At 49.6% G+C, this 25,125-nt stretch overlaps 1 protein-coding gene across 1 annotated transcript in view; it reads left to right on the top strand.

The window, feature by feature from the left end:
- LOC144139424 (dynein heavy chain, cytoplasmic-like) overlaps nucleotides 1–25,125 on the top strand; it is a 157,593-nt gene that overhangs the window by 88,308 nt on the left and 44,160 nt on the right. Inside the window, exons 38-52 of the mRNA XM_077671760.1 lie at nucleotides 817–984; nucleotides 1,068–1,304; nucleotides 1,820–1,994; nucleotides 2,194–2,347; nucleotides 6,566–6,731; nucleotides 7,234–7,397; nucleotides 7,764–7,950; nucleotides 8,257–8,352; nucleotides 9,067–9,539; nucleotides 13,146–13,239; nucleotides 13,848–14,042; nucleotides 15,152–15,331; nucleotides 17,936–18,001; nucleotides 18,400–18,487; nucleotides 18,786–18,981. Of these exons, the coding sequence (XP_077527886.1) occupies nucleotides 817–984; nucleotides 1,068–1,304; nucleotides 1,820–1,994; nucleotides 2,194–2,347; nucleotides 6,566–6,731; nucleotides 7,234–7,397; nucleotides 7,764–7,950; nucleotides 8,257–8,352; nucleotides 9,067–9,539; nucleotides 13,146–13,239; nucleotides 13,848–14,042; nucleotides 15,152–15,331; nucleotides 17,936–18,001; nucleotides 18,400–18,487; nucleotides 18,786–18,981 (2,639 nt within the window). The remainder of the gene's footprint in view (nucleotides 1–816; nucleotides 985–1,067; nucleotides 1,305–1,819; nucleotides 1,995–2,193; nucleotides 2,348–6,565; nucleotides 6,732–7,233; nucleotides 7,398–7,763; nucleotides 7,951–8,256; nucleotides 8,353–9,066; nucleotides 9,540–13,145; nucleotides 13,240–13,847; nucleotides 14,043–15,151; nucleotides 15,332–17,935; nucleotides 18,002–18,399; nucleotides 18,488–18,785; nucleotides 18,982–25,125) is intronic.

The raw sequence follows: 25,125 nt of genomic DNA, 5'->3' as shown, positions 1-25,125 counted from the left end.
GGCTTGGCTGCGCCAACGACCCGGCTGCCAGCAATGTTGCCAGACATAAGTTTTCTTGCCAAAATGAACAAAGAAAAAGCATATCGGGTGCCGGCCCCGTGGAAGTCTGCTATAAACATTCAGTTGAAACAATTTTCGCCTAAAATTTAGTCTGTTGTAGCCGATAGTCTGCTCTAGCCGGGTCCGTTATGAGCGTAAAATGCATTGGGACCAGACAAACCAACAGAAATGGTCTGTTGTAACCGAAAGTCCGTTGTTGCCGGATGCGCTGTAACGAGCGTAGACTGTATAAGTGTTCTCCTTTGAATAAATTTTAGTTGATAGTTGGCACCTGTGTTGATAGTTGATAGTTGGTTTAGTTGATAGTTTAGTTGATAGTTGGCGCCTGTGTTGGCGCTGTTAGAAGAATGCAACCGTACAAACTAGCTCGACTTTCGTTACTGTTAGATTCTAGCTTCATTCAACCCCCGTGACAGATGTCCGTTGACAGTGGCTTGGAAAGGCAATCTCGCTTCCTTTTATTGCACGAAAGTGAGCTTCGGGGAATAAATCTCAACTGCTTATCCTGCCTAAATTCAAAAAGAATTTTGCTGCCGAACATGAAATGTGCAGGCAGTTTTGCTTGTTCATTGTCCATTTTGTGAAAGTCCAGTCGCTTCATGAAAGGGCATCGAACTGGGAGGTGTTTGCTGTCTAGTGCTTGGCTCTTGTCATTCCTTCTGTAGTGTGTTGTGATATTAGTGTTATGGGTGGGAAGCAAAGGATTGGGGCAAGGCATGAGGACGATGGTGAATGTGCCCCCCGTGGCCTTTGCAGCAAGACCAGCTGGAGAGGTACATTCCCAAGTGCTTGGTGTACGCCCTGCTGTGGTCCTTTGCCGGTGACGGTCGGCTAAAGGTGCGCTCGGAGCTTGGCGACTTCATTCGCAGTGTGGCCACGCTTCCCCTGCCAGCCAACATGGGCCTGCCCATCATAGACTATGAGGTGAGAACCTCCTTACGAGCTTCATAACAGGAATCGGCTCCAGTTGCGGCTGTCTCTTGAGCGGGAGAGGGTGCCCAATGCAGGTGTCCCTGTCGACGGGCGAGTGGGTGCCATGGCAGAGCAAGGTGCCCCAGGTGGAGGTGGAGACCCACAAGGTGGCCGCCCCTGATGTGGTGGTGCCCACGGTGGACACGGTGCGCCATGAGGCCCTGCTCTACACTTGGCTGGCCGAGCACCGGCCCCTCGTGCTTTGCGGACCCCCGGGCTCGGGCAAGACCATGACCCTCTTCTCGGCCCTCCGCTCCCTGCCGGACATGGAGGTGCGTGCTGGGGTGGCTTCCCCCTGTCTCGATAACGAGGATACTGATTTTATTGCCAACTTTAAACAAATAATGCAGATATTAAGAAAAACAGAGCAAGATGTGTCAACACACCAGTTACTTTCCGGCGATTGTTTGTGCAACTAGTGGCCACCGACCTAAGCCAACACCAAGAAACATGACTGGGCGATTGTGGTGGGGCCTCTAGGTTCTGTTTGGCCGTAACACTTGAATGATAGCATGCAGTTAACACACTGATATCTCTCTCTCTTTCTTTAGTACTGGCCCACATTACGTCACTTCTGTCCATATTACTCATATTACTCCACCTTAGCGAGTTGTCTTGCATTTTTTGGTTAAAGGAGTTTAGCGAGTTAACCAAGGACTAGTTGTCTGATTGTATTTTGTCATCATGGCCCCTTTGCCTTGCTGTGGTATTTCCCGTAGTATGTGTGCGCTGAATACTTGTGCCCCGAGCCTCTGCTAACTGCCCTCTCCCCTGGACATGGGGACAGGTGGTGGGCCTGAACTTCTCCAGTGCCACGACCCCCGAGCTCCTGTTGAAGACCTTTGACCACTACTGCGAGTACCGGCGCACCCCCACCGGCGTGGTGCTCTCCCCAATCCAGTTGGGCAAGTGGCTCGTGCTCTTCTGTGACGAGATCAACCTGCCCGACATGGACAAATACGGTGCGTGCCTGCCGTTGTATTCAAGGGGATGTGGACAAACCTTTGTGCAGGTCTATGGCATTGTGGGGAAATAAACTGGGAGCTGTAGTGTGCGCTGGGGCTTTGTGCGGAATGTTCAAGCGGAAATTAGTTTGTGTACATGTTGACGACGAAACCTTCTGGCAGCAGTAGCACAAGACGTGCCTCGTCTCTGTCGCAGGAACGCAGCGAGTGATCTCCTTCCTGCGGCAGCTCGTTGAGCACGGGGGCTTCTATCGGACCACGGACCACACCTGGGTCCGGCTGGAGCGCATCCAGTTCGTGGGCGCCTGCAACCCACCCACCGACCCTGGCCGCAAGCCGCTGTCACACAGGCAGGTGGCTCACTGTGCGCTGGTGGGAGGGAGAGGCTGCATTCTGATACACAATGAAGGGAGCGATGGTTCATTGTGAGGCATCAGAATTTTGTCAGTCTCTGCGATAACGGGGAGAGAGGTGAACTAGTTCTGAATAAAAATAGAGGAGGTGTGGGAATCCAGTTGGAAAGTACTACTGTGGAATCTCGATGATACGAATCTCGCGGGACCGCGAAAAATATTCGTATCATCCGGAATTCGTATGAAACAACACAGACCAAAAAAATTGAGCACAAAAAGAAGTTCCTTTGTTTCTTCGCTTACTTTCGCGTGAAGAAATCCGGGATGTTTTTCTGCCTTTTTTTAACTTCCATGTCGGCAAGCAGTCCTTTCTGGAGCCCGTAAAACTTGGCGCTCGTCTCTTCACTCACGGTGCCCAGGCTCACTGCACGCCGCAACACGTCAAGGGCATGCAGGGTTTTGCTCGTCGACGGTGCTTCTTCACTTCCGCCGCAGTCCTCGCCATCACTGTCCGACTGCTGCTCCGTCTCCTTCATCTCGTCTACGATGTCTTCGATCGTCAGAGTACCGCAAGTGGCGAGGTCGTCGTCGACGGTGATGAAATCGTGCGACGGGCATTCCACGCCGAGCTGGTCCCGCTCTTCTATAGTCAGTGGCTCTTCAGGCTCTGGAGACGCTGTCATTGCGGGGCTGAAAAAGCCGCACTTGCGAAAGCAGTTAGAGATCGTGTCCGCAGTAACTCGGTCCCACGACATGGCAAGGAAGTGCACAGCGTCCAGCAGACTGATCTGGAGGTCTTCATCCTTGCAATTGATTTTCACGAGCAACCGTCGCACCAGCATGCCTTTGAAGTGATGTTTTATGTTTTTAATGATTCCGGGATCAAGTGGTTGCAGGTGGCTGGTGGTGTTGGCCTGTAAAAATACCACTTTCACATGAGGCAGAACTACCTCTTTCGGGTGAGCAGAGCACTGGTCGATGAACAGCAAAACCTTTATATTTTCACTCGCCATCTTGCGATCCAACTGCGTGAGAAATTCCCTAAAGAATTCGCCTGTTATCCACACCTTTTTTGTTCGCCTTGTACACGCAAGGCAAACTACCCGCATTTTTAAAGCACCTTGGCTTTTGTGACCTCCCGATGACTGTTAGCTTCAGCTGCTCTGACCCGTTAGCGTTACAGCAGAAGAGCACAGGTACTCTCTGCTTGCTGTTTTGTCCACCTTGACAAGCTTCGCCTCTTAAGCACAAGCTTTTGTTGGGTTGCAAATTAAAAAAAGGCCCCGCCTCCTCAGCGTTAAATACGTCCCGTGCTTCGTACTCCGATAGAAGCGCCGGCAGAGTGTCGGCCATCCAGTCGCTCACCACCGAGTCGTCCACCTTCTTTCCTTCGCCACACACGGTTTTGTACACAAGACCGTGCCGCTGCTTGAAACGGTGAACCCACCCGCCGGAGGCCTGAAAGTTCTCAATTCCAAGCGAAAGGGCGACGTCGTCGGCTTTCTCCCGAAGCACTTTTCCGTCGATGTTTACTCCAGCCGCAGTTATTTCCTTGAACCATGTCAGGAGGATGTCTTCGAGCTTGACATGCTGGGCTGTTTTGGCCTGCTTGACGTTCACGCTGAAGTGCTGCACGTTTTTCAAAATCGTGTCCCGTTGCCCAACAATAGTGCACAACATCGACGGCGACAGGCCGAGCTCTTCTGCCAAGTCGCTGCGCTTCCTTTTCGCTTCACTGTCGACTCTATTCAAAATCTCCAGCTTCTCCTTGAGGGAAAGGGCTTTCCTTTTGCGCGACATAGCTGACAGCCTGGTTGATTTCGTTGGGAGAAGTCCGTTCGCAGAGAAAACCTCAAACATGTGTCTCGGCAACAGAACATCCACCGGTCCGTGAGCATACGCGGCAACGACGAGGAGTGGGTCCCTGCATTCCGGAGGCTCGGCCCCACACCCAAGCAAGACCAATGAGACGCCAGCAACTGAGTGACGTCGAGCCGCCCAAGGCCATCAAGGCGTTCTTTCTCCGGCGGCTTGGCCACGCCGCAGTAGACTCGGCACGCCGAGCTGCCGAGCGCGCTCGCACCACAACAGCCCGCCCGTTCCCGGGGAAAGAGGGGAGAAAGAGCGACAAAGAGGAAGGAGGGGTGGCTCGTACCACCTCGTACGTACGGCGCCGTTGCTTGCTCCCCGAGCCGGCCGAGCCTCGCTTGGAAGTTGGCTCCTCGCCAATTCGTTCTTATCATCCGCCGAGCTACGCAGTTCCGTTCATAACAGCCGAAATTTTGCCCATCGGAATCAATGCAATTTCGCCAGGACTTCTCAGATATTCGTATCATCCCGAAATTCGTATCACCCAGAATCGTATCATCGAGATTCCACTGTATATGTACTCAAAGCCAAGCTTGATTCTAAGCCTGGATTGTAAGCCAGCCAAGAAACGAAGCATGAACCTTTAGAAGTTGCAAACAGCATTTATTTGTCAGCATGCGGCGAAAGCCACAACACTTTCCTGCGCACTGCATGGACACCGATGCCATCACTCGTCGTTCACTCCATTTTCGCCCACTTCTTTGTCGCTGCCCTTCTCTCACTGTGTGTTGTCTTTGGTTCAGTCAGGCGCACATGGAATGAACCAGAATGTCCATCCATGCAGCTCGCTGCCTGTGTTTTCAAAAAGTTCACAACTTCTGTTTCTCTATTGTGATGACATCTCTGTGGTTTTATAAATGTTATTCCGGTAGCAGCATATTTGAAGGGGCACTAAAGGGTGGAAACAAGTTGACCTGTATCGATGGATTACAGTGCTGAGAATCTATACACCATTCTCGCAACTAGCAGTTGTTTAATCCGGCAGAAAACGGGACGACGCAGGAAGAAAGTGATGGCTGATTGCTTTCGCACTGTAGTGCGCGCAAGCCTTTTGCAAGCTGTCCAAGTGGTCAGTTCCCTTGGATAGTTCCCTCGCAAAAACAAGGTCCTTGAGAGCCGCGACGTAGTCTAGCACCTTGGCAGTACTTATAGGCTGCGGGCCGGAATGGCTGTTGCAGTCGTCGTCCGACGATGAGGCCCACTCGCGACTACCTGCAGCTCTCACTTGCCGGATTACTGACGTCCAGAAACCACGTGTTCAGGGCGTCTTCTACCTTCTTGTACGTCACCTTGTGTAAACGCTTCCGTTTCTTCTGATAGCCGTTGAGGTTTGCCGATTCCATGATCTTTTTTCGTCTTTCACAAGGTTTGCCGATTCCGTGATCTTTTTTCGTCTTTCACAATAGTTGAAACAGTAGACGTCAACAGCCCATATTTCTTTGAGACCTTGGTTTTTCTTGCCCCTGAGCGTATCTCGCGCTGATGTTTTCAACCTGGTGCTGACATTGATGGCTTTTCATTTTTTTTGGTGCGTGGCCCTCGTTTGCAGCCATTGCACTCCGCTGGTAGTTGCCGAGCTGACTAATTCAACGTTGAAGTAGGAAAGAAGAGGCCACCAGCACAATGTCGCCTCGTGTAGCTTCGTACGAGGGCGGCTAGCGAGCCCTCGTACGAGGCTGCCAGCAAAGGAGTGTAGTGGTATGGTAGCGAGGTTATGAGCCCTGCGCGTTCTGTATGCACGCGGGATGCGGGTGGGCGAGTGAGCCCTACAGTGAAGTCGATCAATCACGCGCACGCCATGGGAGCACGTTTTGAAAGCCAGCGTGGATGAAATGAGCATGTGTGCGGTGCTCCAGAGACCTGAAAGTACACTGTTGATGCTGTTTTCCATCTTCCATGCACGCTTTTTTGTTTGTTTTTTTCCCCACAAAGATGGCTTTGAGTGCTCGTTGTAACAGTAAGCAGCCGTGAAATGCAGTCGTTATATCTGGATGCAGTTTCAATGGGGAGGATTTTGGATTTGTAATTTGAGAAAATGCTGTCGTTATAGCCGATATATGTGGGATCATTATATGTGGGTTTGAGTGTAGACTGCATGGAATTAGTCATCACAGTTGAGAAGGCATTATAGAAAGATGTCCACCTATTGCAGGGTATGGACACAGCCACAAGGGTCAAATCCTCGAATTTAAGCTGACCTGTCCTCTGTATTGCACATGAGACAGAAAAAGTGCTTAGGTTTAGATTTAAATGAACATGAGAGATCCGTTAAAAAGGAAGCCCTGCCTGGACCCATTGCCGAGGTGTGTGACGCACTGCGGTGTGCCTGCTGTTCTGCCCCACCAGGTTCCTGCGGCACGTGCCGGTGGTGTACGTGGACTATCCAGGCGAGACGTCCCTCAAGCAGATCTATGGCACGTTCAACCGAGCCATGCTGCGAATGGTGCCTTCGCTCAGGGCCTATGCCGAACCACTGACTGCCGCCATGGTCGAGTTCTACCTCATGTCCCAGGTAGGTAGGGGCTCTAATCCTGCCTGGGAAGAAAGCGGGGGCTGCTGCAGTGCCTGTTCCATTTCTCCTTCTGGGATGGGATGCTGGAGACTGGGAAGCTGTTTTTGATCGTCATTATTTGCTGCATGGTACGGGGAACGGTATTGGAAAAATCCTTGCACAGGCTGTCTTTGATTCTCTTGTTACTGCTGGCCACATATGAAGGGGCCCACACAAACACTAAGGCTTCAGACAAACGGACACTGAGGCAGCTGTTTAGGACTAAATTACCGTATTTATTTGACTAAGATGGTCACGATTAAGGTGAGGGTGCAGTTTGGAGAGTCAAAGAAAAAAAAAAAAGTATATTTCTAGCAATATAAGGCCATAGAAACGAAGGAAGGATGGCATTTCAATTCCTTACCTTTCAGCAAAGCAGACGCCGAGTAATCATGAATTTATCTTCCCTGAATCGTGAACCTCTTCCCTGTGCCTGATGCTGGTACCCTTGGTTTGGGGGCAGGAGCGCTTCACCCAGGACATGCAGCCCCACTACGTGTACAGCCCGCGTGAGCTGACTCGCTGGGTGCGGGGCATCTGTGAGGCGTTGCGGCCACTCGAGACGCTCCCCGTCGAGGGCCTGGTGCGCATCTGGGCCCACGAGGGCCTGCGCCTCTTCCAGGACAGGTGAGCTTGCTCTCTCCTCAGTGAGCTCCTCCTGTTGGAAATGCATCCCTCTCATTAAGAGGCAACTCCCAATGTCTTAGCACCCAGTGAGGTAAACCTCACTGTTGTTACGGGAGGTAAGGACGCGCATTAGAATGATTTTCTCCTCTAAGGCAGCACTATCTGACTGTGGAGCTGTCTTTCGTTCAAACGGGAAGGTTAATTACGAGACGCAGTTGCAAAGCTTATGATGGCCTGGGTGCAGACTCAGATTAAGGACGAGAGTTTGAAGAGTGGAGGCGAGGAAGGTGGTCTGCAAACGGTGGTGCACCAGCTCGGAATGTAGTGCAACTTGTGTGCGCGCACCCCTTTCTTGGTGCGGGGCAGGCTGGTGGAAGACGAGGAGCGGACATGGACGGACGAGAACGTGGATGTGGTGGCCCTGAAGCACTTCCCCAACATCAACCAGGAGGAGGCCCTCGGTCGGCCCATCCTCTACAGCAACTGGCTCTCCAAGGACTACGTGCCAGTCAAGAGGGACGAGCTCCGCAACTACGTCAAGGCCCGGCTCAAGGTATTGTCAGGGCTGCTTCTCTACAGGGAAGGGCCTTGTTTGGCATTTGCTCCTGTACGAAGCTTATTGTCTTTGTGGCATTGCATTTGTACTCTGTAAGGAACAGCCACCTGTTCTGATTGAACTGGAATACATTCGTGTTTGGTGCTCGTGTTTGGTGCATGCTACAGGTGGTGTGTTGCCCCTAATCATGGTCTAGTAGTACAATGTGAAGTTCCGGATTTCAGGTTGTTTCTCCCCCTCTCCTTTGTCTCCTTTGCATGGGTTTCTTGCTCACTTGTGCACCAATTACCATCTGTCTTTCAGGTTTTCTACGAAGAGGAGTTGGACGTGCAGCTTGTCTTGTTCAACGAGGTCCTTGATCACGTGCTCCGCATCGACCGTATCTTCCGGCAGCCCCAGGTTGGTGACTTGTTGCCGGTGGGGATCTGGCAAGCATTAGCTTACGGTTCGAATTGAATTTCCCGATGTATGTCAAAGGCCTGTGTTGGTGATTACTAAAACTTGGTTGTAGGTATTGTAAGTCGTAGATTTGTTGGTTGGTGACAATACATATTGTATGATTACGAGAAGGCGGAAAAAAAAAAAAAAAAAAAAAAACAATTTCAGGGGGTTTTATGCACTGAAATTACATTTGGCCTATAAGGTGTGCTGTAGTTGAGGACTACTGGTTAATTTTGGCCTCCTGGGGATGTTCAATGTGCACTGAAATCTCGATGCACGGGTGTTCTCATTTGTTGCCTCTATTAGGAAAACGAGGGCTGCGGCCGGGATCGAAGGCTTGAGTGTGTAGCCTCAGCACTTTCGTACGAACTTGTAAATTATGATTCATGCGCATAACTTCATTAGTGTTTGTTCACATGAATGCCCAAGGTGTTGGTTTCGGGCACACGGCCATGTGCACACATGGGTAATTTGGAACCATCGATATTTCGCAGCTTTTTAGGAGAGGAAATAGGAAGCTTCCGGCGGAGCACGGCACACATTTCAGAGGACAAGTAACGGATGGGTTACTAAGGGACTTCCAAGTGGGGGATTGCAGGCAGGGAACTGAGTGGAAGGGGAAAAACACTGCTGTGCTTTCCCTCACCCCCCTTCCCATGTTGTCCGATGCAGGGCCACCTGCTGCTGATCGGCGTGAGCGGTGCGGGCAAGACGACGCTGTCACGCTTCGTGGCCTGGATGAACGGCCTGCGCGTCTTCCAGATCAAGGTCCACAACAAGTACACGGCGGCGGACTTTGACGAAGACCTGCGGTCGGTGCTGCGCCGGGCAGGCTGCAAGGGGGAGAAGATCTGCTTCGTGCTAGACGAGGGCAACGTGCTGGACTCGTCCTTCCTGGAGCGCATGAACACACTGCTGGCCAACGGCGAGGTGCCCGGCCTGTTTGAGGGCGACGAGTACGCGGCCCTCATGACCCAGTGCAAGGAGGGCTCGCAGCGCGAGGGGCTCATGCTCGACTCGGGCGAGGAGCTCTACCGGTGGTTCACCGCGCAGGTCATGCGCAACCTGCACGTCGTCTTCACCATGAACCCGTCCTCCGAGGGCCTCAAGGACCGGGCCGCCACCTCGCCCGCACTCTTCAACAGGTGGGCACTGCCGCTCCTGCCTTCTTTTCAAAAGCCTGGGTGGTCGGGCAAGAAAAGAAGAGCAAAAACGCCGTTATCCACGCAGCGATGGGTGGCCCTGTTTAAGGAAGCTGCAGAGCCCACACGTTTAGCCTGCTGGTGGCCATGTCTGTGTAGGGCACTCTGCAATTGCCATCAGAAGTGGAAGTTAGCTTGTCAGTTTTTAGCTTGAGGCTGCTTTCAGTTTTTCGAGTGATGTCTCCATGGTTACTTTTACCAGTGTTTTATAGCCATCTTCTACTGAAATGTGTATTGTTCTGTTTAGAAATTATGAAAAAGTGTGGCAGATTGCAGGTAATGTCATTACATGTAGTCTGTTGCACCCTGAAAAGTAATTTGTGTGTACTTAAGGGGGGACGCGGCTTTCAACTTCAGAAAAATGACCAAAACATCGTTTTTTTGAAATCCACATATTCGGCTTCTATGTTTCCTAATCTGTATGTCTGCGAAGTTTTTCTGCTGAAAAGCGTCGCAAAGTGGCATAAAAAAATAGTTTTGCCAGGCGCGGTGACAAACTATCAGCGCAAAAGGGCGAAAAAACGGCGATTTTCGGAGCGCTGTATCTCCGCAACGGTGCCACCGGGCGCGGCCATTTTGATATCGTTAGATCGGCCGAGCGTTCATCTTTCCGGTTCCCCTCGTCTCTTTTATCTTCGTTCATTCACAAACGCACGAACGGCAGAAAAGGAACGACGCACAAACGAAGCTAGAAATAGATGCTGAAGCGCTATTCGTCCTCCGGTCGGGCCGCGCCAAGACGGCCCTCCTGATTGGGTGTCGCGGCGCAATGCAAGATGGCGGCCGCCAGAACTGCGTAGCGTGCGGTTTGAGTACATTTTCGGTGCTTCGCTCGGCCAAGTTTTCATTCAATCAGTGGTATTCCACACGGACGTTATCGCGATAGGAATGCCTGAGATCACGAGCCAGATTACGGGAAGTTGTGTGGCTCGAAAGGCGGAGGTCATCAAACGCTTCGTGGGGCGCGTGACTCTACCGTCGCCAGACCCCGGAGGGTGACGCGGTGTGCGCGCTTGCGTAGCGGTTCGTGAAGTGAACTTTTAGTAGTATATTTGCGATGTTTCCACGCTTAGTTATTGCTGTGATTTGATTGTGGGCTCGCTAGCCTTGGGAAAGAAACGATCGACGCGTCAAACGCTGCGGCGCGCACGGCATAGCCGACGCGCATTGCAGTATCACATGTCTGCGCAACTGGTTACAATTGAACGCCAGTAGTTGTAATTAATGCCTGCGACGTTAGATTTAATCTTAAAAGCGACCTGACAGGCCGTATCAGGGATAATCAAAGTACGATATGTCGCGGTAAGCGTGCGCTGCGATGCGCGCGAGCCATATTGCCTTTCTTGCGCAACGTTTCCCGTGCGCTTCTAATAATCATGCAAACAGGTTTGATTTAGGAATATAGGAATAAAAATATGTTCTCTGCGTTAAAAATTTACCTTACTGTTGCAGTATTTAAGTGATTTTTGTAGGGAAATGATTGACACCAATGCATATAATCATGGCTTAGGGCATACTGACTGTGCTGCGAGAAATGTTGGATGCCATCAAAAGTAGTGAAAAAAAAAAACCCTTCCATCAAAGTTGGAGTTATGCACAGTATTATACCAAGCTTCAAAGTAGCTCATTTGCACCCTTATGGTATGCAAACTTTTGGCAATGAACACCTGCATGTATGAGTACTGAATTGCTGTGCCAGGCAAAGTAATGAAACATAAAAGAAGCCAGAAATTTTCAAATTTAAGTAAAAAAAAACACTTCACTTGTTGCCATGGGGACAACACTGCAAAGGGAAGTTGTCCAGTGCGATACTGCCAACCAGCTAACCTACTTTGAATTGAAAGCCCATTGAAAGCCATCTCCCCCTCCGATTTGGTCTGCTAACTGGACTATGTACTGTTCACAGAGGAGCTGAAAATGATGTTTTGTGGAAAGAGAAAGGCTGTAAAAGGCACTCCAATTTCAAGTCAAGGCCTTCCAAAAGCCCCATGTTCAAAAGGACGTGAAAGGCTACAACCATGACAACTTCGGAAGCCGTTTCCTCAAAACAGTTTTTTTTGCCACCTGTGACGCTTGTTCCAGGGATTTCTTTGTGACCGCTGGGTCTATTTTGATTCCGTTTCTTGCATTACATTCCTTGATGAACAGTTCAGGTCGTGACACTCTTGGTTTTCCAGATTTATTTTTTGTGATTTTTTAATTCAAATAGTCGTTCGCAGTCGACATGCCTGTTGCTCATTAACCTCTAAAAATATGAAAACTAGAAAATATTGTGTTGTAAAAAAAAAATTCTAAAACTGTCACGACCTCGTCCGTTCATTTGGGAATGCAAAGCACTCCGAACAAGTTTTCTATCATGTTTTATAAGTCGCTCAAGCTCGGTACAAGCGGAACAGAAAGAAAATTTAATAAATGAAAATGTTATCAAAATATTACCTTGAAATTTTTATGGTGTTATAACAGAAGCATTTCCAGTTGCTGTTCCAATTTTCATCAAAATCCACAAAGAAATAAAAAAGTTGATTTTGAAAGCCACGTCCCCCCTTAAGACTGAAGTGCTCAGCCGCTAGGACACACTTCATAGTGAGCTCCAACTTCACATTCAAGCCGACGTCATATAAATTTAGGTGAGGGCTGCGTTCCCCCCTTCCACCTAGTACTACTCAATATAAAAAAAAAAGAAAAAACTTTCAGGAATTGTGGCTGGAAGTTACCTTTGCCACTATGATGGTGCTGCGGCTCAGTTTTTTTTTTTTTTTTTGGTACGCGAAGTTACCGTGGACCGGGCGTGGACATCAGACGTACTGTATTTTTGCGCGTACAACCTGCACCAATGATTGATAAATCTTACCCTGATGTGCAGCTTCCACACTGTGAGTGCTGGCATAGCGCTAGGCATGCAGCACAAAATGAGCTTTTTGTGATATGATGTATTGGACACTTCTTTGTATAATAAAGGGCCCAATATAAACCGGAATACTGAATGATGCCTGCAAATCAAGTGGTTGTCTTTCATGCAACTGAAAAAAAAAAAAAAAAATGTAAGGTCTGTGTACGGGCTGCACCCCAAAAATCTACCCCCGGATTTCAAGAAAAAAAAAAAAGTTTGGCCCTTACACAAGTTTAATGGTACCCAGAAGGGTATGCTCACTAACTTTTTAGTTCAACTGAATTATGGACTGCCAACTGGTCCAGAACTTGCTCAATTTCTGCACTAACTTGAGGTTGCAGCTTCAGGAACTGAAGGTACTGAAACATAGAAACAGGTAGCACACTCCTCTGTTATTGCTTTCCTCTTGGCATGAGCACCAAGTTTGAGTGTTGCTCAGATTACTTTTCAGGTCTTTCTAAACATTTTTTTTTTTCAGACTGTTGATACGACTGACTTTACCCTTTACGGCTAAGCGTATCCATAGGTGCTCCCAGCGAGCCCAAAACTGCATGTGCCTTCCTTGTTGGGTCTAGGTGCTGTTGCCAGTCCAACTGCCAGCACTTGTAAGGCAGCTTGTGAGGGGGCAGGACTGACCCTATTGTCTTCCCTGGTCACAGGTGCGTCCTCAACTGGTTTGGCGACTGGTCAGATGATGCCCTGTTCCAAGTGGGCAAGGAATTCACCTCCAAGCTGGACATTGATCGTACCAACGTGAGTTCTGACATGCGCAGTTGTTGACTTTAAACACAGGGTTAAAGCATGTTCCGACTGGCCGGAGACACTGGTTGCTGACATGGCACTTGAGCAAACTAAGCATCCGAGGGCCTTTGTAGATGCAGTTACAGCATCCCTTTGTCATGTGGCCACTCGCGGGACAGACTGGCTGCTATTTAAACGACTGGCTCTATGAGCATGCATGCTTACTGAAGCCTGGTACGGGCAGCATGGTTGCTCCAGATGTGGCATCCTATGTCTGAAGTGATTTGTTTGACTGATGCTCTGTTTCACACACACACAGCTCCTATAGGAGCTGTGTGCGTGTGAAATGTACAAGGCATTTAAGATTAGTAAGAGAGGCCCAACTTAGGTGAGCATGCCTTTAATGGGGCTGCTTCTATAGAAAATTGATTATGTGAACAATTAGCGTGCCACATCATTTTCTAGTTCACCGCCTTGATTTTTTTTTTTCTCACATGACTCTTGTAAACTTTTTTGCTTTCGCTTCACACGGGCAGTGGGTGCAAGTGTTTAAGAGTCTGTATCCTAGGGGTGCGGCAGTTTTGCCGAAGGTGTGCCTGTCCTGTTTTTGCCCCCCGCAGTACCTGGTGTCTGGCGAGCACTTCCCAGTGGCTGTGCCAGGCCTGCAGCTGCCCCCCGACCACCGGAGCGCCATTGTGAATGCGTTTGTGTACGTGCACCAGACGCTGCACCGGGCGAGCAGCCGGCTCGCCAAGCGTGGCGCCCGGTCCATCACAATCACGCCCCGTCATTACCTCGACTTCATCAACCACTACGTGAGTGCAAGGGGGCCCTCGCTCCTTCTTGCGGGCGCTTGCTGTGTGTGCGTTAGATATTGAGTGTCGTATACTTGAATTCTTATTTGAGGTTAAGGTAAACTCGCGGAGAAAGGAACAAAACTTTGAAATTTCTCAGCAGGGTTGTACTTTTCCTCTCAAGAACGCACTGCATTGGGATTATTTGAGGAAAACGGCCTTTAGAATTTGCAGGAGAAGAGGGGGCAATATTACAGCATGTTTACTGCTTTTACAGGATTGACATGTACCTGATTGTGAGATGCAGGTGTATTTAACCCCCAGAAATGTGAAAAATCACCGGATACTATGCACATGAGGCAGCGAAAAGCGACCAGGCCGATATCATATAAGAATTTTTATTCAACATAAATCCCACTTACTCGACATGGGAAACAAGTGGAGGTTATTTTCCATCAGAGTGTGGAGTGCTCTTTGCCTCTATCCCACAACCACAGGAAGTTGTCCTTGGCCCATTCTGCTACTTTGCTTGCGGGGCTACATTTCGTATAAAGGTCTCCTGCAACACCCTTTGAACACTAGAAGTAAACCTCCGCGATATTCTCGATTACACGGCCAGGAATATTCGAGCCAAATTTTACGCACCTACGTGTAATAGGAAGCTTCCAAATCGCCCTGTGAGATGCATGAAGACTAGGCGTGTGCTAAGAGTGATTTTTGCTTGTGAACCGAATAAGAAGCGGGTATTAGTTTTGTTCAAATAGTTTTGAGTCCAAGTGAATACTTCGGGATTTCCAATGTTGAAAGCTGAAATTCACGATCTTTTTTATGCTTCTGTAATTAGCTTGTAGAAAGAACAAGATGCTGTAATAAAATCTTTTGTAAGACTTTTCTGCAGCATAAAACAGAGGCCATCCTTCTGCTTTTACCATTATTCATCATATTAGATTTTATATGTAGTCAGTTTCACCTCTTGTGGTGATCACAACAGCTGGGCAAAACTGCCTATGGTCACAGGGGAAAAAAAAAAAAAAAGGAAAAAAGCAGCGCTACGGTGGTGCTTGTTAGTTCTGGTGCCTCTCGCTTTGAGAGGATGCCCCCTGAAAGAGTGCATGCCCTCCCCCACCCAGGTGAAGCTGTTCAACGAGAAGCGCTCTGAACTGGAGGAGCAGCAGCTGCACCTCAACGTGGGCCTGCAGAAGATCCGCGAGACAGTGGAGCAGGTGGAGGAGCTCCAGAAGTCGCTGGCACTCAAGTCTCGCGAGCTGGAGGCCAAGAACCAGGCGGCCAATGCCAAGCTCAAGGAGATGGTGAGTGGTCTGGCCAGTCTGCGCGCGCCTCCTGGCTCACTGGTTTGGCATCCGTCGATGCAGCTGAGCATGAAATTCAGGCAGCAAACCCAAATTTCCAAATGCCGGGGGACTTTACAAAACTTTTCACAAGTAAAAGCTGCTTCCTCTGTTCCTGTTTACTGACAGGTGCATGTAATGCGCAGCAGATTGCCAAAGTAGTGAACTTTTTCTCTTGTTTTCGCATGGTCACTCTAATGTGTTAACTTGAGTAAGATGTACAGTGGAACCTTGATGGTACGTCCCCAGGTCTTACGACGACCCGCTTCTTACGACGGATCACCGTGGTCCAGGCAAACTCCTCATAGAAACAATGCATTGAAAACCCCGTTTATACAACGCTCAGGTGCATGAGGTCAGCTTCATGCGACGGACCGTGGCAGTGATAAACCGGCGTTTTTCCCACCTTTTACACCGCTTCGCCACCTTGTCCCGACCTTTCCTTATTCTTAACCCCCGTTTGACGCTTCTTGATGTGCGGAGGTCCACAGGCAGGTCAGATCACTTGCTGGAGAGATGGCAAGCAAGCAAGCGGATACTGGCGGGCAGGAATTGGCATTCTGCTGCCAACTGCGAGAATTCCGTCCAGGTGTCTGGCGGACCGCGAATTTGAAGCTCCCATCAAGCCGATAAATGTGAAATAAGATACGATGCAACCCCACGGCGGTGACTGAACACCTGCTTTCCTTGCCTGCACGATCCAAGTTTCTTCTTTTCACGACACTCTCCCTTCCCCTCTCTTTGCTCTTGGCTTATCACAGTGTCTTTCTGTTCCTTTCTTTCTTCCCTTTGTTTCATCACCACCTCGTGCTATCGTTGTTTCATTTGGCCTTGGCAGTCTCATACTCTCGCTTTTCCCCTCTCAAATCGCTCGGCCGTGGGGCTGTGTTGGCCTTCCCAGCCACGATTCGCGGCTTATCTCGCGCGCGAGGCACAGGGCTGGTGGGCTAGCGCCAGATGGCATAGGGGTCACGTGGCGCACGGCGCATGGCTGGTGGGCTGGTGGGCTAGTGCAGACGCCCTGGAGAGGAGGGGGCACAAAATAGGTTTTTGTTTTTATATATATATATAAACTTCGTGATTTAGCGAAAGGTTCGCAAAATAGGTGAGAACGCGCTAAATATAGTAGTTTACTGATCTCTTAGCCCACCTATCGCGTGAGACCATCTTCGAGGCTGGAATTTACCCATACCCCGATCATACGACACCCTGATCATACGAGGCTTTTTCCTTTTCTCTTGAGTCATATTGGGGCTCCGCTGTATTTATGGTGCACTAATGGGGCCATATGAGGATGTTTTAGTCAGTCAAGTGTGCTCGCATTCTGGCCACATCGGGGGCACTCAACTTCATGGTCACGCACTAAGCCTAGATCACACACACACCGCTCCGAACAACCACACCGACCCGACTCCTTTATTCCCAACACTCAACCTTATAACCCCTCACACTTTACTCCTTCCTCTCTTCTCCAGTCCCGATGATGATGATGGTGTCATCACGTAGCGCCCTCCCTCGGCACTCCCTGCTTCTGTCGTCGTCTGCGCCACGCCACCCTCACAACATGAGACTTAACAGTGGATCTGTTCAGAAGCTCACAATGCCCTTTGATGCTCGTCACACCAGGTGACGGTACCCCGCTGGGCCGACAGATGGCACCACTGCTTCGGCGGTCATCCAATACGCGATCTTGGCTCGTGCGCTAAGCACACGGCGCACATCCACCCCCCTATATATGCACCGATAAACTACCAGACCTCTGTGGGTCAGCTTCAAGTATGTACGTACCGCGCCAAGTGGCGTTGTGGGCCACCCACATCTCTGCGGGAGGTCCCCGCCAGCGAGCCAAAGTCAGCTCCGCTATTTTAGTAGATTTCACAGGCGTGGAACTGGCTTTAATATTTTTCTTGATCTTTCCTTTCCCTTTGTAGGCTGGTTTAGTCTGTTAACTGCAGAAGTTCTCGATTATCTAGATGTTTTCGTTACCACAAGGTATTTGTGTTGTTGGGTTTTACGTTCAAAGGAGCACTGGCATGCAATTTCCGGGCTGAGATAGCTATGTAATAGCTTTCTGTCTATCTGGAGGTATCTCCCAGGAATCGCGAACTGTAACCATTTCGTATGACATCCAGACATCATAATCATTTCGTATGACACATTTTGCACCCATGAAAAAGCTGAGTGTGAAGGGAGCCGCACTCTTGGCACATATTTTATAGCTACCTTTCACTAGTGAGGTGGGTAAAGGTTCATAGCACAATTTTTTTCAATTTCACATCTTTCACTGCTTGTGCAACTTTTTTTAAGGGTTGTTTTGTCGTGATGACGGCTATTTTTGTTGAGACGGGAACTTGGGCAAATAAAAGAGGCTGTATGCAACTTTTACACTGCAAATGGCCATCTGCTGTGCCATATGTAGTGATTTTTGTGTCAATAGCTACCAGTAGCAGTGAAAAAGAAAATGCATTACAAATTTTGTGTCAGTATTTTTTCTAAGCAAATAAGTTTTTGATGATGGTTGAAATTTTCATTTCTGCCATTTCTCTCTTTACTCCCGAAATGTAGTTGAAAGACCAACAGGAGGCGGAGAAAAAGAAGATGCAATCTCACGAGATCCAGGCACAGCTGCGGGTGAGTGATACCTATGGAGGAATAGAAAAAAATAACATGCTTGGTTTTAATCAGAGGAAACACTTGTTGTTGTACGTAGGTGGGGGGCAGGGTAATAAATTAGTTGTCTGACAGGTAGCAAGGTCCTTGTTGTACCATAGGAGTCTTGTCTGGCAACTTGCTACCTTGAGGTGCTTAAAGCGCACCAGTAGGCATAGTTGCTCAGCAAAAAGGGTGCCGACAGAATGGAGGACACCAGACGGGGACTATCCATGCCCACTCTTTGTTCTGTGCACGAGAGTGAATTGCCAACTTTCCCAGGCTTTCACTTTGTCACGCCATTAGAACGATTATTGTCCACAATGAGCCTGTGGTTGACATTGACAAGCTACTTGACGGTCTTCTATTTTTTTTCAAAGAAACAAGAGGAGGTGATTGCGGAGAAACGGGCCAGTGTTGTGGAAGACCTGCAGGAAGTCGAGCCTGCGGTTCACGAAGCACAGCAGGGTAAGTTCGAGTGCATCTCGTTGTCATCCCTGAAGCGTTAACACGAGTGGTGCAGGGGGCCAGGGTAGCTCAAAGCTGAGCAGGCTCAGCCCAGTGTTGGAATGCCTGACAGAAGCGGTGAACACCTTGTGGGCGTGGGTGTGGGATACCTGGTTGCTGTCGGTGCCGCCATTTAATGCCTTTTTCTCGTCAAGCAAAAGCTAGATGTACATAGAGGGAGACCCGCCACCCTTTGGGCGCGCAGTAGTAGCCCAGGGGGACAGTGGCACCCTCTGACCCAACTGTGCCCGCCCCTTAGCGGTGAAGGCAATCAAGAAGCAGCACCTGGTGGAGGTTCGGTCCATGGGGAACCCACCCTATGCGGTCAAGCTGGCCCTCGAATCCATCTGCCTGCTGCTGGGAGAGTCCACTGCTGACTGGAAGGCCATCCGTTCGGTCATCATCCGCGAGAACTTCATCAACACCATCGTCAACTTCAGCACCGATGACATTACGTATGTGGACTCTGCCAAATGCCTGGCCCCTCTCTCCTGGCCTTTGAAGCCCTTTTGGGAGAAATGTGGCAGCCGTGGAAAAAAAAAAAACGCTTTGGGGAAGCTCACCTCTGTTGAAAATGTGCAGAAGAAAGGGTTACCTTGTTTTGGTGTTGGTTTTTGGGCACTTTTTCACCTACTGCTGTGACATTGTAGAGGTGAAGATGTGCAGGGTTTGGAGGGAGAGCGAGTTCTGTCCGGTTGAAGATAACAGAGAAGCCCAACTTGCACGCACGCTTATTGTTCACTTGAAACTGCTGTTCCCTCCATTGGTCTAAGCCTTAAATTTGAACACACCTTCAGGGCTATTGTCCCTTGCAGGGGTGTGGTGATCTCGAGCGGTAGACCAAGGCATGCCTGGGGTTCAGGATGATTTCAAGAGCGCATTCCGGGGATTGCCAGAGCTTGTTTTTGGCCTCTGGTGTAGCTTTGTCAGCGTGCAACCTGCTTGTCCAGTGGCAGCGGTGACAGGGCTTGTTGAGGCAGCCACAATATAATTGCAGCAGCTGCAAAATAGCTGGGGGGGTTCTGCTTGACAGGTACACGGTGCGCAAATCATGGGAAGGGGCCATTTCCTGGGGCTGCAGAATCGTATTTTGAGACGAGGACTTTCCGCTATGATGCATGTTGGTTTTGGGTGGTAGCTAGGGGAAGAGGAGGAAGGAAAAGCTTTGGGGTTTGAGGAAGCAGTGAAATATCCTCGGCATTTTTTCTTCTTCATTGCGGTGATTACACCGGGGTCCACCTCTCGGTCATGAACACCAATTTCTTTGAGCACTGTGAATTTTCAGAGGGAAACGAGGTGGGCACTTGGCCAGCAAGCTGTGTCCATTGCCCAAGATTCCTACCAGGTGGAAGACATAGCTTTGTAGGAGGGAGACACTGCCAAACATTGTAGTCGGTATGTGCATTGAGGTTGTGGGAGCTGTGCACTACTTTGGAGGCCATTGCAGCTCGTCCGCACTGTCGTGGGCAGCGCTTGGTGGGGCTGTTCATTATTGGCCTCATATGCATAAATCGGGCCAGAGGTACGGGCTGGATCTGCCACTGCTTCTCAGTTGCAAAGTTTGTTGCCCTAGGTGTTCAGCTCTTGTAATGCAAGATCTTTTGCTGGTTTGTCTTTCTGATGTTACGATGCAGCGGTTTGGGTTTGGTAACTGCACTTTCTTCCCACGGGGGTGGTTGTCTTGGGGAGTCAAGGTTGTGCGGAACTCAGTGGTACCATTGCAGTTTGGCCTGCATGTCATCCACTCCGGTGCTCGGTGGTAGTGTTCTGCAAGCTACAGCTCTTAAGAATGAAACGCAAAATTCATCATGGAGTCGTAGATGAGTGCATTCAATAGTGCTCCTTAATAGGATAAGGGACTGGAGGGGTGGTCATTTGTACAATTTCTTCATTCCCTCTTTTCTGATGCCCGATGTGGTTAGCAGTTTGGGTACATAACCATTTGTTTGGAGCTACATTTATCATAAGGCAGAATTATGCATGCAATGTGCTTTGTTCACCGGTATAGGTACATTCTAGGATGTATAAACTCTAATCTTAGCAGGCAAACTCATCCCTTCCTCTCTTCCCTATTTTGGAAATTGTGCATTTCCCTTTTTTGATCATGGCATACCGGTGTAAGCTTGAGACTGACTGTCCATGTAAAGTTCAAACAGTGGTATGGCACGGGAATGTTAGCTCATAGCAGGAGCTGTGGTGGGGTTGATGCAAGTAGCTGCTCTTGCAGCTCCCCTATTGATGGCATGCACTTCATTGATGAGTGTCTTTCCTGTGGCATGTGCTTTTTGCTTTTTCATGCTTTTTTGTCTTATGCTTGCTTTAGTTTTTTGCTGAACCCATATCTCTAACCTTTGGCCCGTAATGCGCCTTCAAAATCTTCTCATGACAAATTACCGGCCGTTCAACAAGATATCTACACACTGGAATTAGTCTCAGTCAAGAACCATTGCTAGCAGCCTCCGAGGCAAGACATTGTCTGGCAAGCTGTACAAGATGACCGTGTGCAACTACGAGGTGTTACTGAAGAATGAAGAAGAACTTGACATTACTGCTACCAAGGACTTCACAATGGATCGCTGTGCTTTGTCGTCTGCATTGAACTGGAGCCTGTCCGATGTCATTACAGAGAATTTGACAAAACTCTGCAATATAACCAAAATGTGTTCTTCTCCAGCTTGAGACATAGTGGACCTTTCGGACATGCTTTTTTTCCATATTTAACGAAACAAAGTAGCACATTAAGTAAAGCAGTTAAGCTGATTTCACTTCTGTAGCGTGCTGCTATCTGTGAAATAGTGCTGCTATCTTGGCCTGGTATTAGTGGAACTAGCGCCGCAACCTTGCATCGACCTCTTCATTCTACGACACTTGGCTGCTTTTTGGTCCAGAAATGACGAACTTTTCTGCAGCTGCTGCCTCGCTTTTATGCGATGCTGCCTCGCTTTTATGCGATGCTTTCAGACTACATGGGTCAGCGATGCCTTATGCCTTCATTCTGCACCCAGCCACGCTTTCCTTCATTGTGAGAAGTGCTCCTGGCCTTCGGAAGAGCAGACTTGGCCGAAGCAAAGTGTGATGACAAGACTTGGAACACAAAGGAAATGCCCCTCGAAGAGACCTTGGACTACTTAGCACGTGCGTCCTCATATGCATGCTGTCTGCTGCCACCTCTGTGCCCCTGAGGGCAGCAGGTCGCACCAACAGCCACACCAACGGTCACTGGCCTTCAAACATCGTTTATCCGCTGCGGTAGCTCGGTGGCTTAGGTGTTAATCGACCAGATTTAGGGGAAATCCCCAAGGTGGAGCATCCACCATGGCTGTGGAAGGCACCATGTGCATTCGGGTGCCTTGGGGGCATCGGGCACCTACTGGTAAAATGGGTACAAGTGACTTCCTGGCCTGGCGCTCGGCCCTTGTATGGGACTATAATGCTTGGGATGTTCACCCGGCTTGTACGGGAAATCGCCCCTATGGAAAGGGGCGGCTGCAAAAACGCAGGATTTTTTTTGTTGTTGTTGTTGCACTGCTGAGCCCAAGGACACTGGTTCGATCCCAGCCACAGTGGCCGCTTTTCTGATGGAGACGAAAATCAAAAACACGGTGTGTCGAGATTTCAGCTCACGTTAAAGATCCTCAGGTGGGCAAAATTAATCCGTAGCCTTCCACTGCGGCGCACCTCATAGCCTAGTTGTATCAAACCCCTAAAATTACAAGTGAACATCATTTCATCTGGGTGCTGGAACGCAAGACAGCATTTAATAAACACATTAGCCTTTCTTTCAGCAGCTTCTCGGGGAAACACGCTTAAACGTTCTCTTCTGCAATAAGTGTGCCACACTGCTCACACTAATGGCCAATTGGTCGTTGCCAACAGAGCCCTCTGTACTTTGTAAAAAATGTGGCCATTGGGAAGAGCCCAAAGCATGCGGCATTGCGCTGGCATATTTACGCTAACTGATGTCTCCTCTGTTTGCCCACATATATACGCTCAGCAGCTGGGCCACAGCCTACCATGTGGCCATATGTACTGCCCATCTTTCACAGGAATGGCCCTGGAAAGAATGCCGCCGTTGGCTGTTACCGACGGTACTAGGTCCCAACTTAGGCAGTCTTCCCCACCTGAAATGAAATCTGCAATTTCGATCGCTTTTAACCCGTGTCTCGCTTGCAGCTGCATGCCTGCCCAGATGGCAGCATCCTGCATCCCAGCGTCTACCAACAGGCCTGCATCCCTGCAGACTTGCATGTGCTGTTTGCTAACGCTGTGTGTTGTTTGCCGTACTCCTGCATGTAGCAACGCTGTGATCGGCTGCTGCATATCTGTTGACGGGGGTGTTGTGCGTTTTGTGTGGGTGGGTACAGTGTGCTTAGAGATGCACTGGTAGCCAAACTCCTCGTACTAGTTTGGAAGGCCCTGCCTACTGAGCTTTGGTCTGGAAACGGGAAGCAGGAGCTTCACGTGAGAGGAAGGAGTAAAGTGAAGGCACAGTGGTTAGAATTTCAGGAGCTTTTCAGGAAGAAGTAAGCGTCTACATAAAAATGCTCTCGCTAGGCAGTGCGCATGTATTTTGCATGTAGTTAAACCTCGTTATAATAATATGGCCTATTAGGAAATAATCAATATAACGAAATCGTAATTTAGTTATGTATTCATGTATTCAGCACACCCCCCAAAAAAGTTAAATTAAATATGCCAACGTGGCATAGGCAGTGGCCATGAAGTGGTGCAGGCAGCTCCAGTGACCACTTCTAACCGCTTGTTGAAATGCCGCACGAGGTGCAAGTGAAGATGCTCATGCAAGAAAAGAGCTGATAATCTGGGCGAAAAGGGGAATAGAAAATGCCATCCACGTTGCTTGTGAAAGCGCACATCAATAAATACTGCGGTGGTAGGCCTAAACATCTCTGGCGCGGCTAGCCGGCTGCTCGGAGCACTTTGAATCGCCCGCCGTTAGGTGTGCTTCTCCCCATTGGTGCAAGTCGTCAGGCTCCTCCCACTGTTACGCGACGAAGCCACCATGAGCGCAGAATCGTAGACACTAACGTGAAAAAAAAAAAAAAAAAAAAGGAAAAACGCAAGCGCAACGCCATCGTACACGATGCAGTTCACCATAGAAACAACTTGCCGCGTGCCGACAGGGAGGGGGGTCGCCATCTTCCGAAATGCGTCAACCAAGGACAGTTGTGGTTATCATGTACACGTGAACTAAAGGGTGCCTATTTTTTTCTCGTGTGTTGAAGATAGGAGAGCAAGGGGTGCGTGCTGCATAAGACGTGTGATTTCATACTTTTTTTTTCTTTTGCTACCCTAAAACAATGCCCCAGCTGCGCTAGTCGATCAGCAGACCCGCCAAAAAACTGCACTATAAACGGTATTGTGCCTCGGCCAAGCGCATTTTAAGCAGTATGCTTATGCATTGAGTTCTGTGGGAGGCAAACCGGTAGCAGAGTCCGTCAATGCTTTTCTGGTCATGAAACTCCCAGCCGAGTTTTGTTTGAGGACAAAGGCTCCCGCGAGAGGCGCCGCCGCAGATCAGAGGGCTAGAATACCTACATTGACGCGCGTCCGCCGTACAGAGTGGAGACACGTATGCGTTGCGCCGCCATTTTGGTTCGCTCGCTCGCCGCCGCAGCAAGTCATTGTAACAAAACCGCACCGTAATTATCTCCACAACGCGGTTTACTGGCGAAGTTTGAACCATCGTATATGTATCGCGTTGCTGCGTCTTGTGGGAAACGAAAAGAACAGCGCGTTGAGCACTTCGACCCAATAGGGGCGGCACGGGATCGTTCAAAGGGTGTCTCCACCCTGTACAGCGGTCTGTTCTCGAGGTATCCTACGGAGGGCATCGGGCCGCCGCCGCTGCAGCGCGCGTTCAGCCGTGCGCGGCAGAACTTGCGTACGTGTTTGGCGGCACTTTTCTGGATAGAAACGGAATGTTGGTAGTTGTGCCTTCAATTGTGGCTACAAAACGAAGCCGTCAGGATTGCAGCCCTTGCAGGGAAGCCGTATGCGGCAGAACGCACGCTCAAAACTGCCGACGGCTATCTGTGCTTGATTTTTTTGAAGTCCCCACGAGCCCTGCTAACACCGCATGGAGCGTCTGCTACGCGCCGCACTCCGCTCCGACCGCTTCGCCGGCTGCCCTCCGATCAACGCCAGCGCCGCGGCGCGGCCTCCCTGAGCAGCGTACGAAGCTCTCCCATAGCGTGACGGTGAAGTTTCACGACCAGAAAAGCATTGACGGACTCTGCCGGTAGTCACAAAAGCTCGCGTTATATTCGGTCCCTCACTATAAGCCGTTACGTTACTAATGGTCTACACTGTACACTCTTCTTTCCAGCGAAGTCTGCCTGAAAAATAAGCTATTTGATTGTGCAATAAGGTAGCTGCAGGCAATTGATGAATACGGGGATTTTTTTTTTGTGCCACTGAGCGGCGAGTTGCTGTTTTCTCCGCTGTTTGCTGGGGGTATGTACAGTCATGGACAAATGAAATGTGAACAGTAAAATATGAAGCAGAACGACCAAAATTGGGGTGTATGGTTCGGGGAGATCACTTAATGGTGTGGCTAGGGTATATTTGGAAAGTCACAT

Source organism: Haemaphysalis longicornis, unplaced genomic scaffold, assembly GCF_048455015.1.
Source record: "Haemaphysalis longicornis isolate Haplotype H1 unplaced genomic scaffold, Haemaphysalis longicornis Haplotype H1 scaffold_1, whole genome shotgun sequence".
In the NCBI taxonomy this organism is placed as follows: domain Eukaryota; kingdom Metazoa; phylum Arthropoda; class Arachnida; order Ixodida; family Ixodidae; genus Haemaphysalis; species Haemaphysalis longicornis.
The sequence above is the reverse complement of the archived record's forward strand: the minus strand, read 5'-3'. Positions and strand labels throughout refer to the sequence as shown.